Genomic DNA, 15512 nt, shown 5'->3' on the forward strand with positions numbered 1-15512 from the left:
CCTGTATCGCTATGAACTTTACTCTAATAACTGCTTTTTCTGCATCTCATAGATTTTGTATGGTTGTGTTTTCCATTATATTTTAAATCTTCTGGTGCAAATATCCCCCAAACCAGTGAATTTGGTCCTTACTAGGTGTGTCAAATGACTTGGAGGTCTTTAGTCTTAAGAAAGTGGGAAACAACAATACCAGATAATACTATACTCATGTTGGTTTCATCAAGGCTAATAACTTTATGAGTAGAAAAACTGAGTTTTTTTGCCAACTTTAGAAGCAGTTTCCTGAAATAAAAAATCTGACATATTCTTGCAACAGTGTCTTGGATTTATATGCAATAAGATATCTATTTGAGGAAACCCATTTTGGGAAATATAAAAATTGAAAAGATTAAAATTTATATTTTATTATAAACTATAATTTCAGTTTTTTCTCTCTATTCTTTTGAATATTGGCTGAGATCATGAATCTACTAAGTTTAAAAGTTTAACATGCTTTCTGCTACTATGGCATTTAGTTTAAATCAATGAGTATGTATTACTAAGGTGTTATCAGTCGTATAGAATTATCTGGGAGGATAATAATGCAGTGTTCATCTCTTCAACTTTTGATTTTATGGTGGGATATTCTTTGTAAAATTGTAATGATTGATTTCAGATAATCTAGATTTTAAAAAACTGGTTGTGTGAACCAGTGATGTCTCTTTCTTAAGCTTTTATGCCTTCCATCTATAACCTTCTGCCACTTATGCACATACATGTGCTTTGAAATTCATTTTGAAATAGGATAAAGCAGTACTTTATCTTATTTGGAAATGGAAAGTCAAAGAGAACTTTAGAGTTCCTTTTTTTCCCACCTTACAAATAATACAGGTATTATAAACTCATGTCAAAGCTTAAAGTAAACCCTGGCAGAAGATCAGTATTTTGGTGTAAACCTTTAAACATCTACAATTACATTGTGTTTTCACTGTTATTGGACTTAATAATGAGCTCCAACTAATTCTAAAACTAAAGATTAAAGTTAGGTTAGTATTGTACCTATTTCTTAGATATGGGAATGTTTAGTTAATACATGTTTTGGGAAAAATAATTTTATTCTGAGAAAGTTGTTCTTTTAGACAACAGTAATTTTAAAAATATTTTTAAAATATTTTGTTATTGAAGATAGCAACAAGCATTTGAGCTGCCACTTGTGGGAAAGAGTTACACATCTATTTTTTCACAGCTGGACAGAAAATACCATTTTTTTCACATGGACTTTTGACTTTAAATCACAACTTCATTTAGGTCCTACTTGTATTCCCAGATTTTAAAGGGAGGAGGCTGACTGGGGATGGAATCCTAAAACACATATGCCCTTTTTGTGATTATCTTGATAGATGAACTAAGGAATTGTCCACTTATACACTAGGCAGAGTTCTTTTATTCCTGGGCAACATGGTATTAGGGCTTTTGTCTACTTCCAAAATAAACGTGTGGAAATTTTAAAAACCATGTTATCTCCACTGTTACAAATTTCCACAAATGCTTTCTAGGTGAATGGAAGATGGCAATTGGTACAGCTGTAACTTTTGGTAACTCTGAGAGTCACCTCTAGTTGATGATCTTGTTTCTGTTTCTTTGCCACAGTTTATGTTATCTAGGTACAATGCACTGGCATAATCTGGAAGATGGGAACATTTATCTTAGTCCATTAACTTCTAATATGTTATTAACCATAAATCTTGACCACAAGTAGCAACTTTACACTTAAGGTGTGGAGTTACTATTTAGATTATAAAACTTCTTAGGAACCAAGAAGCTTATATCTTTAAAAATAAAAAATCACCTCATATTATTCTTGTGTACAATGAATGTTCAATATAATGGACTCACAAATGTCTGCATTTTATTGCCTTGATCTGGTTTCTATTTCCTTGAGGATATTTCTTTATTTAAATTATTTTTTATATATTATTCCTTATTACATTAAATTGTAGAATATCTAGATTATCAATTTTTTTTAGATTATCAATTTTTAATGGTGATTGACAATGCATAGATCTTGTGAAATCTCACCTAAGATAGTTGGAAATATCCAATATAAAGTTTTATAAAGAAGTTTGTAGTATAATTCAGGACAGTTACACCTTTTAAAATTCTGTTAATTTTGTCTGTGGTGCTTAGGAAACTTACTATTGAATCATTTTAGATAGTGTTAAGATATTAAAGCCTTAATATGAAGAGGTTAGTCTATTTGCGAATTACCAAGTTACTCCTATTCAACTGTACAAAATATCTACAATTGTTTAAAACCATTATATTTTAGTGTGTTATGACCTGCAAATATACAAAGCCTTTCTCACATTGTAATTCTTTGCCTCTCATAGTTATAAGGGCATAGCTTTTAAAATAGGAATGTCTTATGAATAACTGGTTATAGGACTATTTTTAAATAGTCCTATATTTTTAAATGTTCTGGTTAAAAATGAAAAGTAATTTGACCATTGCATCTCTATAATAGAGTTCTCTCAAAGTTTGTTGACATTCTTGATTTTTAGCAGGGCTGTAACTGCAAGTAGGATACATTTTGTGCATGTATTTGGCATTTGGGGCATGATTCATGTTCTTGAAACTAATAGCTGGCAGTGATGAACATTTTAGATATCATGACTTGTTGTCAGCGATATTCTCAAACTAATGATTTACTCATTTCATTAAGATATTTGTTGAGCCAGAAAAAGTAATAATGTGTGCTTTTTTTTATTCCTATGTCCTCAAAACAATTAAGTGAATGGTTGTTTTTAAATCTTTTTTTTTCTCCAGGCATTCTTATGAAGTAACTCAGATATTGTCAGTTAATTAAACTATGTAAGTTGAGAACCAACTATCAGAATAGGAAAAATCTATTTAATTCTGGCATTTTAATATATTTGAGAATCTTTAGCTGGTAACATATATGTATATTGTCATTTTTGAAAGTCAGGCATACATTGATAGCACTAGATTATCAACATCAAAGGTAATGTATTGGTATGTGTGTACTTTTGTATAATATTGTAGTATATAATGATTTTTTTAAAATACACTTAAATACCAATTCCAAATGTTATTGTAACAAATAATACTTGTTTTATTGGGCAGCTCTTCAGCATGCAGGAAGAAATCCATCCCAAAAGACCATTAATAAGTATTGGACTCCTCAAACTGCCAAACTGAATTTTGATGATTTTTGTTTAATTTTAAGAAAGGAAAAACCTATTTCAAAAGCAGAATTGCTAAAATCATTTAAGCAATTAGATGTAAATGATGATGGCTCTATTTTACACACTGATCTTTATAAACTTCTAACAAAGGTAAGATCTGTGAAGCAGTTTTGTAATATGAATGTCTTGCAGAACAACTTGGAATCTAGCTTTGGCTACCAAAGTCCACATCAGAAATAACTATTTCACTGGCAGGTGAAATGAATCACATATATGTTGTTTGTAAAGTACTTAAGGATCCTTTTGGATGAAAGGTGCTTTATGAATAAAAGATAAAGTATAAAATTGAGCCTGTGTTGTAATCCTCTTGTGCTCCTTTGCAATTCTTTCCTGCCAGAACTCTTTGTAAATCAGTGATAGGTTCATATGTGATAATAAAAGAGAACTAAAGTATAAATGAGATTCAGAAACCATTCTGTTTCTTGGTACAGCATGAGAAAGTATTGTTACTCTGAATTTAATAGTAGTTATTACTGAATCTATGATATATATTGTTGAAATTCAGCACACTTTTATACAATTTAATTGTGAAAATTGTGAAATTTTATTTCATATAATAGGTTCATTTTTGCTTGACATAATACTCATTCTGAGATTTTTAATGAAACCATATATTCAAATTTACTTGTAGAAAAGATTAAAATTAATTTCCACTCTCCCCATGCATAACAAAGTGATAGGCATGTTGCTTTAAAATAAATCTTTTTTTTCCAGAGAGGTGAGAAGATGACTCAAGAAGAGGTAAATGCCATAATAAATTTGGCTGACGTAAATGCTGATGGCAAATTTGACTACATCAAGGTACATAAGTTCATACTGATGTAAATTTGCTTACTGTATAGGAGAAGTATTTTTAAAGGCACACATCTTTTAAATATTGACAATGATATATTTATATATTATGTACTAATTGTACTTGAAATTTAATCTCTCCAGTCCCACAATTGTAATCTGAATGACTACCTGAAAAATAATGTAACCAAGTTAAAATACATGCATGTGCTCACACACACACACACAAGCACACACACACTCTTCTTTGAAATATGCCTCTTCTTGAGTAGAAGAATCATAAAAATTATTTAGAACAAACTCAAGTCTGCACATGTCTTGTAAAAAAATAATAATAAATCACCTTTCTTTGTGTAACATTTTATTTTCACTCAGGGTATGGCCTCCTTATTGAATCATGGCTGCATTTCACTAGGTCACTTGAGGGTGGTCAATCTGATTCAAGAAAATAAAATGAGTAACCTAGTTCAATAGGAAATATATTCCATCTCTCATTCTATCCCTTGCCTACTAATGTGCATTTTCTTTCTCCTCCCAAATGTATGATTGAATGTTTTACCCACTGGAGTACTTGTTTCCTGTAGTTTTGTAAATTATATATGACAACCAATGAACAATGTCTCAAAACTACGCTAGAAAAATTGGAGGTTGACAGTAAACTGAGGTGTCAACAGTTTGGAAGCCACGTGGAAGGGTCCCCTGAAAGGGACCCATCACCAGGACCAAAACCATCACCCAGAATCATAAGAAAAACTGATCAGGAATCATTCTCAAATAAAGGTATTTACTTTTCTTGTTCAAGAATTAAGGATCGTATTCGGATAAATTTTTCTTTCCATCTTAGCTTATCAGTGATAAAACAAACTTTTGTGAGCTACTGTTTCTAGACTCACTTAGCTATAAAAATCTATTGAAGTAAAATTTTATTATGGAACTTGGCTTTGCTCATTATATTTTATTAAAACTAAAATTTCAGGCTAAAAGATGACAGATTGAAATAAAGAATCTTATTAGTAGATCAGAAATTAGGAGCCATTAAAGTCTGATAAATGTAAAACTTTTGAGTTTATTTCAATAGGAAGAACAAAGAGAATGAAATGAATACATAGTCCTTTCATACTACACTGTGTTTAGAAACAGACTTCTTAATGACTTTTCATAATGTGAGACTGAATAACTATTACTTGTTACAGGAGACACCAGGAGTTCTTTACTGACAACTAGAGAATTCAGAACATCTGTTTCTTTTACAATTACCATGGGCGCTAATAGTAAACAAAATTCAAAGTTAACTGAGCCAAACTCAATAAAGGTATAGTATTTTAAATGAATAGGTATGACTTTTTCTGAAAACAAATTTGACATTAAGTTTATTAATAACTTTTTGGTGTTTACAGAGAACAAGTAAAGTTTATGAAGTAATTCTTTGAGGTTTTTTGTGGATTGTAGTATTTCTACCTATAAGCCAGTTTTAATAAATTTAAAGTGAAAATGATGGATAAGAATATTATTAAATGGTCTTCAGTTTAAAAATGATGACTCTTCAATTTTTGAACTTGATGAATAGATTATGCAATTATGTACTTTCCCAAGCAATTTTTTTGGTTTTGTTTAACAAATACTTTTCATAGGTGTTTCTATAAATCATTCATTCAATATCAGTTCCTTTGAGAGAAAGACAACAAAGTCACTTTGCTAAGTCAATATTTGTAGAGTGTTAATATTGATCTTCTTCCTTTGTTTTCCCTTTCTAGACTCAACCTTTACTAGTTTTCTTTCAACAGAAAATAATAGCTACAGACATATAAAACATTAACTGGAAACTGCTAGGATACATTAAAAATGTGTACCTAGGAACCTCTGTAAAAAGGGGGAAAAATGGTTATGACCACATACTATAACTGCTGTTAGAAAACTGAACTGATTGTTCTCAAGAGCTACATTTTTGTTTCAAATAACAACTCTGTATTTGTTATTGAACTCTGAAGTCCCTTATATCTTTAAATTGCTAGACAGTGACATTTGTTCTATATTAAAATTTTAAAACATTATCTCCAAGGAATTTTGTTCAGACTGTTTAGGAATCTATACACCCTAAGCAATTTGGTGTGCATGTCCAACATGTTCACACACAATATTTAGTGTTCCAACAATATTATTTTCCACCAGTGGAAACTTTCTGTATTTTGCAACTAAATTAAATGCTAACTAATAAAATCAACTTAAATAATTGTTGCTTACCTGATTCAAAAGTGTAAATAAATATAATTTTATAAAATATAAATGAATATTAATATGGGTTATATTAAAGCCATAATAAAACTTTTCTCTGTTTCATGCTCTTATTAATTGGGTACATACCAATACAGTTCCTTTAATTTAGTTCAGCTCAACAAATATTCACTAAAAAGGTAACATATGCGAGCTATTTTGCTTAGTGTAATGAGCCCTGAATTAAAAAAATAAAAAATTTCATTTAATTATTAACAATATACCAAGTTAGTATAGCATTTCATTTATTCAACAAATATTTATTTATTTATTTAGGCCACACCAAGCAGTGTGGCTTGTGGGAACTTAGTTCCCCAACCAGGGATTGAACTCGGGCCCTCAGCAGTGAAAACGTGAAGTCCTAACCACTGGACCACCAGGGAATTCCCACAACAACAAATATTTATTGAATGACTACTTTGTGCAAAGCACTGTTCTAAGGTGGTGATTAAAACCTTTGAATAGACAGACCTGTGTTTAACTTTTAGCTTTATCACTTAATAACTGTGTGACCTTTGGTAAGTTAGTCAGCAGCCCCTCTGAGTTTTAGTTTCCTTATCTATAAATTGGGAATAATTATATTTAGTGTGTTTTTGAAAGATTTAAATCATCTAACATATATAAACAATTTAGCACAATGCCAGAGACATAGTTTTACTTTAATAAATAATATTATTATTAATATTATTACAGAACTAAGAAATTACTGTAGGTCTTTATGTGGGAATAACATGACGAAAGTATACTTTAAGAAAAGTTATTATACTGTTGTATATTGTATATGGAGACTTCAAATTAGGGAGACTATAGAGAGGCTGATAGAGTTATCCAGATATAAAGTAAGTACAGCTAGGCCAAGGGTAGTACCTGAACATAGTAAAGAAGGGACAACTCTAATAGACAACACCAAAATTAATCTGTAGGCCATAGTGATTGTATAACAAAAGACTAAAGTTTTGCATCTAAGACATCAAGAGCAAGGAAAGGTACTGATGATAATTAGGAATTAGGTAAAAGATAGTAGGAGAATTTAATGATTAAAAGAAGATGGTGTGCTGTCAACTCGTAAATTCTGTGACTTTCATATAAAATTTAATGTCTTTTAGAAATACTTCATAGCTTTCATATTACTTACCTGACTTTTTATGTCCTTTTTCTGATCTTGATATTGCCCACTGTTTGTACTCTCTGATATTTCTTAGATGAGCTGAAATCATTTTTTTTTTTTTTTTTTTTTTTTTTGCGGTACGCGGGCCTCTCACTGTTGTGGTCTCTCCCGTTGCGGAGCACAGGCTCCGGATGCGCAGGCTCAGCGGCCATGGCTCACGGGCCCAGCCGCTCCGCGGCATATGGGATCCTCCCAGACCGGGGCACGAACCCGTATCCCCTGCATCGGCAGGCGGACTCTCAACCACTGCGCCACCAGGGAGGCCCTGAAATCATTTTTTTAAAAAATCTGTGATCCTTTTGCTATTCAGCAGGATTCAGTTCTTTGTTTGCATTTTACCTTGAAGTTATTTTTTTAATTTCTTAAATTTTATATATTTCTTGAGTTTCACAACAACTTTAATAAGTACTTGGTTAGGAATACAATTATTGTATAATTTGTTTTAATTGAGATTGATAGAATAAGTTACTAAAAGAAGTATTAAATTAATTTTCTTCAAATACTTTAAATCTATTTTAAACAAGTTTGGGTACCCCAGTTTTATGTGGAGTGGAGAAGTATAGAATTGGGACAGAAAAGAAAGGTCTTTTCAGAAATTAGAAAATTATTGTAATGGGATACACATAAGCCAGATTTTAAATCATAAATCTACACAATGGTAAAAGACCTGAATTATAGTCTATACATGTGTTACTTTCTGTATACCATATGTAGGTACTGTATCACTATTCTTTTTTTAATCCTGAATTCTATCCATTTACTTAGGTTTATAATGTACAAGGAGTGTCAGAAATTTTTCTTTGAGAGACATATAGCTTCAGTTGCCAGTCATGACTAAAATTAAAGAAAGCCATGAGTTGTAAGCTCCAGAGATGCAATACTATATCCAGATTCCTAGTTAGACTATGTCTACATATATTTTACATATATATGTGTTGTGTAACATATATATAATACAACATATGTGTTGTATGTGAATATGTTGTGTAACATGTAGGTTATATATGTCTATATATGTAAAACAATACAAATATAAACATTTTAGACTTGAAATGGTTGTCTAACTTAATTTTTGTGAAGCCTTCAAAGAATAATTTTCTTATAAAAGTCTCTCATTTTCAAAATGTTGATCAACTTGTCAATTAGGTGAGCAATCTATATCAAATTTTCCCCTTATAAATCATCTATTTAACCTCGTTTTTAAGTATGTACAGTTTTTAAGTATGTACAGTTTATAATTCTTTAATAACAAAAAGTTCAATAGCAGTCTACCTACTTAACAAAAAGTAAATAGCCTTCTAATAGTGTGACATAGGGTATCTTTATAGAAAACAACAGTGATGATGATGATGGTAATGATGACATATAAGTTCCTCCTTTGACTAAGTCTATGGAAGATCTACTGCTTAATAATGCTACCTCACTAAAACTTTAATAATACAGAATTGTGTGTCAAACAAATCATGTTCTCTACAGTGTTCCAAGAAAAATGTAACTTTACTGATATATTTAAGTTTTTGAGAGCTAGAATTTTCAACTTTACTATTTTTAATTTATGCTTTTAAGCATTTCCTTATGCATTGTGAATGAAAATAAATAATATTTGTATATGACAAATGAATTAACAGTTCTTTTTCCTTTTATATGAATTTATTTGAATTGGTAGAATATAGCACCACCTTATGCCCTATATAAGAATTACAAGCTACTGTTTTTTTTCTGCTTTATATTGTCAAAAATTATATCATACATGGAATTTCTTACTCTATCATTCTAAGAATTTTTTAAAAACTCAACCTTCTTCCCTTTTTCTCATAATACTCAAACTGTCAACTTAATCTATAATCCTTTCAAGTTGATTTATTTGAATGAGCCAGCCAATTTGTCAGTACTTTTTTCCTTTTAATTCATAACATTTTAGTCTAGATCCTAGAGAAAAAGCTCTCTGTGATTGAAAGTCTATTTGTTTTAAAGGAAATTCGGGGTTGAATAAGCATTGTGTGTTTAATAACTCTGACAGATCTTAAGAATTTGAATTCTTCCTTTCAAACAAGAGAGCTACAAATTCTTCTAGTGGTGTTATTTAGTATTCAAAGTAAACTGATTATCACATTGAAGTTTGGTTGATATATATAATATATAGGCTTTCTTCTATTTAATAATAGCTGTTTTCTTACCGTTTTCCAGCCTTATTAACCATGTGTTGTATTCAGAGTGATTGTCTTTCAAAGAAACTTGTAAATTCCCTTCTACCTGTACCTTTTCTAAAATTGGAACTTAGGAAAGACGTCTAATAAAAATACTTAATTCGTTCCCCAGCTAAATTTTATAAAGCATCTCCTATCAGCCAGAGATACCATAAGCACATGGAGAAACCCTTCCATTTTTGAGTTTCCCAAATGCCACAAGTACTTTGCACTATGTGTACCAGGCAAAGTGCATTGTTTTTTAGTTTCATTTAAACATTTTTTAACCAGAGAGTAGGAGGCTGCTATACCCATGGTTCCAATACAAATTTAAGAAATTTTTTAGCTACTAAAATCTACATTTTTTTAGTAAGAAAACCAAATAATTATGTTTATCTCAACACTTCAGTATATGTATAATTCTGAATGATAATGAGTTACCATACTTATGATAATTTCATAAACATGAAGTTTTAAAAATATTAGCTTTAGAAAAATCATGGCAGATATTTAAATGTGGGGAAAAAAGAATTTTGAATATTGCTAGTAGTTTGGAGAGAAAGTAAGGATAATTAGGTTCAGGTCTGGTTCTGCAATCAACGAGAATTGTGAATTAAGCATATCACTTTATTTTTCAGAGTTTCATCAGTCAAAAGAGAAGTCTGACTGGATTGCTTTTTAGACTTCTACCTTTAATATTCTGTAATTCTAAACTAGTATCCTTTACCATTCCAGTTGGGTAAATGTAAAAACTATATTTATAAGTTATATTAGATTAAATTCCACGCGTGCTGCAACTAAGGAGCCCGCCTGCTACAACTGATACCTGGTGCAACCAAATAAATAAATAAATAAACATTTTAAAAAAATTGATTGAGGGCTTCCCTGGTGGCGCAGTGGTTGAGAATCTGCCTGCCAATGCAGGGGACACGGGTTTGAGCCCTGGTCTGGGAAGATCCCACATGCCACGGAGCAACTGGGCCCGTGAGCCACAACTACTGAGCCTGCACGTCTGGAGCCTGTGCTCCACAACAAGAGAGGCCACGATAGTGAGAGGCCTGCGCATTGCGATGAAGAGTGGCCCCCGCTTACCACAACTAGAGAAAGTCCTCGTACAGAAATGAAGACTCAACACAGCCTAAAATTAATTAATTAATTAATTAATTTAAAAAAATTGATTGAAGGGAAAACAGTTTATTTTCCATTTGATGTCAGAATCTTAGTTAAACCTGTCTCAAAATTCCATATGATTGTATCTTTCCTTTCTTATCTGTGGCAGTCATCATCATCCAAGGTCATGTTGATTATGTTCAGGACAATTGGCTTTGAAATAATGTCAGCATCTGTTAGTCAATAATACATTCCCATCCAAGAGATTTACAGGGAGGCTAAATGAAAGTCTGTACATACTCTTACTCATCATTAACAGTTGAACTTGAACTTTTGACTGAAGCCCAACTTTGAACCTCATTGTGTTATAAAAATTTTGAATTTAGTACACTGAGTATATTTTCTTTTAGAAACATGATTTAATGGTAAAGCTTTGATCCAGAAGTCTTAGACTCTACACCTAATATTTCTACGAACTCCTTGTGTAACTCTGAACCCATATAATCTATGGGTATCTCAATTTGTCTGTTTATTAAAATGACTAATTTATATCTACCCCATATTGTCTTATAGGGATGTTGTTGAAATGTCATGTATAATGACTTGTTTCTCTCATGGGCAGTATACTTGTGAAGATGAATTCCAACAATTTAAGGTTACATTTTAATTTCTCAGAATTAAAAGTACACATATCTTTTTTTTTTTTTTTTTTTAAATGTGGTACGTGGGCCTCTCACTGTTGTGGCCTCTCCCATTGCGGAGTACAGGCTCTGGACACGCAGGCTCAGCGGCCATGGCTCACGGGCCCAGCTGCTCCGCAGCATGTGGGATCTTCCCGGACCGGGGCACGAACCTGTGTCCCCTGCATCGGCAGGCAGACTCTCAACCACTGCGCCACCAGGGAAGCCCAGTATACATACCTTTTATACCCCAAAGGTGTGACAGTGCATGTGTCTAATGACTGACTAAAAGCTTGAGTAATAGTTTAGCAATTATGATAATTTCTTAAAATTCAGTTTAAGAAGAAATCTCCAAAGAAAAGATGAATATAAAAATGAAAAACTTACATAATTGAAAAATAACCAAAATTAAAATTAAAGGAAATAGAGAAAATACATGCATCAAAGTTTACAAAGGTGATTAATATCTAAAATAATCAAAATAACTTATTAAAATATGTAAGAAAAATACCAAGTCCACAATAGATCTATGACAATAGGGGATAAATAGGCAGTTCACACAGAAGGAGACAAAATTATAAACACATGGGGAAATGTTCAACCTTGCTAGTAATTAGGAAAATTAATGCAAAAATCATTACAATACCATTTTAATTTATTATATTTTATTACATTAATATAAATTATTGTAAAAAATCATTAACAATACCATATACAAAAATATATGGTATACTATAATGAATATTTTATGTACTCACACCTAGCTTAAGAAAGCATCCCCAACCACTAACCAATTTTTTAATGGTAACACTACTGACCAAGTTATGGTAAGAACACATTATCACATTAGACACCATTGGTGGTACTGTAAAGTTGCATCACTGTTTTATAAAGCAGTATGAACATATGTCATTAGCCTTAAAAATGCACATTTTTAAAAAAATTTTGTTTATTTCTATTTTTTTTATTTTTGGCTGTGTTGGGTCTTCATTACTGCACATGGACTTCCTCTAGTTGTGGCGAGTGGGGGCTACTTTTCCCTGGGGTGCGCAGGCCTCTCATTGCGCTGGTCTCTCCCGTTGTGGAGCACAGGCTCTAGGCATGTGGGCCTCAGTAGTTGTGGCACATGGGCTCAGCAGCTGTGGCTCGTGGGCTCCAGAGCGCAGGCTCAGTAATTGTGGCGCATGGGCTTAGTTGCTCCACGGCATGTGGGATCTTCCCAGACCAGGGCTTGAACCCGTGCCCCCTGCATTGGCAGGCGGATTCCCAACCACTGCACCACCAGGGAAGTCCCCACATACTTTTTGCTTAGAAATTCTTCTAAAGGATATTCATCAGAAGAAAAACATTTAGACAAAATAGTATTCATTTTAGCATTATCTATACTGATAACCTACATGTCCAACAGTTTAGAAATAGTTAAGTAAGTAATGGTATACAAAATCAATGGGTAATAAAAGAACCAGTTAAATTGAAAATTTGAATATTGCTTAGCAAAATTTTTTTTATTGTGCTAAAATTCACATAACATAAAATTTACCATTTTAACCATTTTTAAATATATGAGTCTGTGGCCTTAAATACATTTGTGTTGTTGTAAGACCATTACCACCATCCATCTCCAGAACTTTTTCATCATCTCCACTTGAAACTGTACCCATTAAACAATAACTCCTCATTTCCTCCTGCCCTCAGCTCCTGGCAACTGCCGTTCTACTTTCTGTCTCTGAATTTAACCATCCTAGCTACCTCATATCAGTGAAAGCATACAATATTTTTCCTTTTGCTTTTGTTCTGGCTTCGCTTAGCATATGTCCTCAAGGTTCATCCATGTGTAGCATGTGTCAGAATTTCATTCCTTTTTAAAGCTGAATGATATCCCATTGTAGGTATATACCATATTTTGTTTATCCATTCATTTGTCAATGGACAATTTATATATTTGAGTCTTTGCTTTCAGTTCTTTTGGATATGTACCCAGAAGTAGAATTGCTAGATCATATGGTAATTCTATGTTTAATTTTGGGGGAGGAACTGTCAAACCTTTTCCACAGTGGCTTCTTCACTTTACGTTCCTATGAGCAATGAACAAGTGTTCCAATTTCTCCACGTCCTTGTCAGCACTTGTTATTGTCTGTTGTTGTTTTTTTTTAATAGCCATCCTAGTGGGTATGAGGTGGTACCTCATTGTGGTTCTGATTTGCATTTCTCTAATGATAATGCTGAGCCTCTTTTCGTATGCTTATTGGCCATCTGTGTATCTTCTTCGGATAAATACCTATTCAAGCCCTATGGCCATTTTTTTAATTGGTTTCTTTTTTTTTTGGTTTTTTTGTTGTTCAGTTGTAGGAGTTTTTAGTATAATCTGGATAATACTCCATTTCAGATATATGATTTGAAGATATTTTCTCCCACTGTGCAGGTTGCCTTTTCACTGTGTTGATAGTGTCCTTTGATGCACAAAGGGTTTTTAATTTTGATGAATTCAGTTTATCTATATTTTTTTGTTGTTGCCTATGCTTTTGGAGTGTCATATCCAAGAAATCATTGCCAAATCTAATGTCATGAAGCTTTCCCCCTCTTTTCTTCTCAGAGTTTTGTAATTTTAGTACTTACATTTAAGTCTTAGATCCATTTTGTGTTAATTTTAGTATATGGTATAAGGTAAGGGTTCAAATTGATTATTTTGCACAGGGATATACAGTTTTCCCAGCCCTGTTTGTTGAAATTTGAATTGTCTTGGAACCTTTGTTGAAAATTATTTGACCATATTTGTGAGAGTTTATTTCTGGTTTATCTTTTCTGTTCCATTTGTCTATATGTTTGTCTTTATGCCAGTATCACACTGTGTTGATTAATGTAGCTTTGCAGTAAAATCAGGAAATGTGAGTTCTTCAACTTTGTTCCTTTTCAATAGCACAATGTTTCAGATATAACATTAAATGAAAAAGGCAGGACATAAAATAATATTAATTAGAATGTAAAAAAATAGGTTTTTATATAAAGTCAGTATTAGGAATGATTACATAAGAATCAAACTAGGGTGGTAGAACTATGGGGACTTTTTTTCCTTATTTTTAAATTTCTAATTTTAAATATATTTTGATACCAAGAAAATAATATAAAATACAAATGTAATTATAATTTACATAGTAGAAAAATGGTGTGTAAGTATATGTTAAGATAGTTTAGCCTTTAAAAATGTGAGTAAGTTATCAATATCAATGTAAATAGTGTTTGTTCTTGACTCTTCAGTGCCATAGTAAATCCTTCCAAAATGGATTAATAATATATATTTTTTAAATATTTATTTATTTGGTCGTGCCGGGTCTTAGTTGCAGCAGGTGGGCTCCTTTTAGTTGCAGCTCACCGACTCCTTAGTTGCAGCTCACTGGCTCCTTAGTTGCGGCATGTGGGCTCCTTAGTTGTGGCATGTGAACTCTTAGTTGTGGCATGCATGTGGGATCCAGTTCCCTGGCCAGGGATCGAACCCAGGTGCCCTGCATTGGGAGCGTGGAGTCTTAATCACTGCACCACCAGGGAAGTCCCAGGATTAATAATATTTTTGATATTATTGTTACATAGCTAATGCATGCCTTTTCAGTTGTTATCTTAATATTATTAAAGCCTTGAGCTTATTATCTAAATATACTAACAGATAATTTTTCAAAATCATCCTTTATAAAGTCACTTCAAAACCTCATTAATATTCTATTTTTGTAAGCCATTAGGAGTGGAACAGAAATATGTCTTATAGGTAGGCAAGCCTACTAACGATAAAGTGGAAAGCATTTTTGCTCACATTTATGGTTATGGAACAATTTCTCATACCTTCAACAAAGAATCCTTTACTTTCTGCAGAAAGTGCCATCTTCAAGTAAAACCTGTTATGAAGTTCTAGTTATGAGATCACATGTAAGCATGTTGGTTTGGAACTAGGAGAAGGAATTTGAGACCAATAGATAGTAGAGCTAATTTTATAGAGAGGTCTTTCTCAAAACTGGTATTTATCAGCATTTTGCTATACCTGTGAAATGAATTCAGTCTTTTAGTTACCTAG

General features: G+C 32.3%; 1 protein-coding gene across 1 annotated transcript in view; it reads left to right on the top strand.

The window, feature by feature from the left end:
* EFCAB7 (EF-hand calcium binding domain 7) overlaps positions 1–15512 on the top strand; it is a gene marked incomplete at both ends in the record, with an annotated part of 47616 nt that overhangs the window by 4586 nt on the left and 27518 nt on the right. The window contains 4 exons of the mRNA XM_079728461.1: positions 3124–3335; positions 3960–4046; positions 4622–4817; positions 5231–5349. Of these exons, the coding sequence (XP_079584587.1) occupies positions 3124–3335; positions 3960–4046; positions 4622–4817; positions 5231–5349 (614 nt within the window). The remainder of the gene's footprint in view (positions 1–3123; positions 3336–3959; positions 4047–4621; positions 4818–5230; positions 5350–15512) is intronic.

The sequence above is a fragment of the Hyperoodon ampullatus genome, assembly GCF_949752795.1.
Source record: "Hyperoodon ampullatus genome assembly, chromosome: 2".
In the NCBI taxonomy this organism is placed as follows: domain Eukaryota; kingdom Metazoa; phylum Chordata; class Mammalia; order Artiodactyla; family Ziphiidae; genus Hyperoodon; species Hyperoodon ampullatus.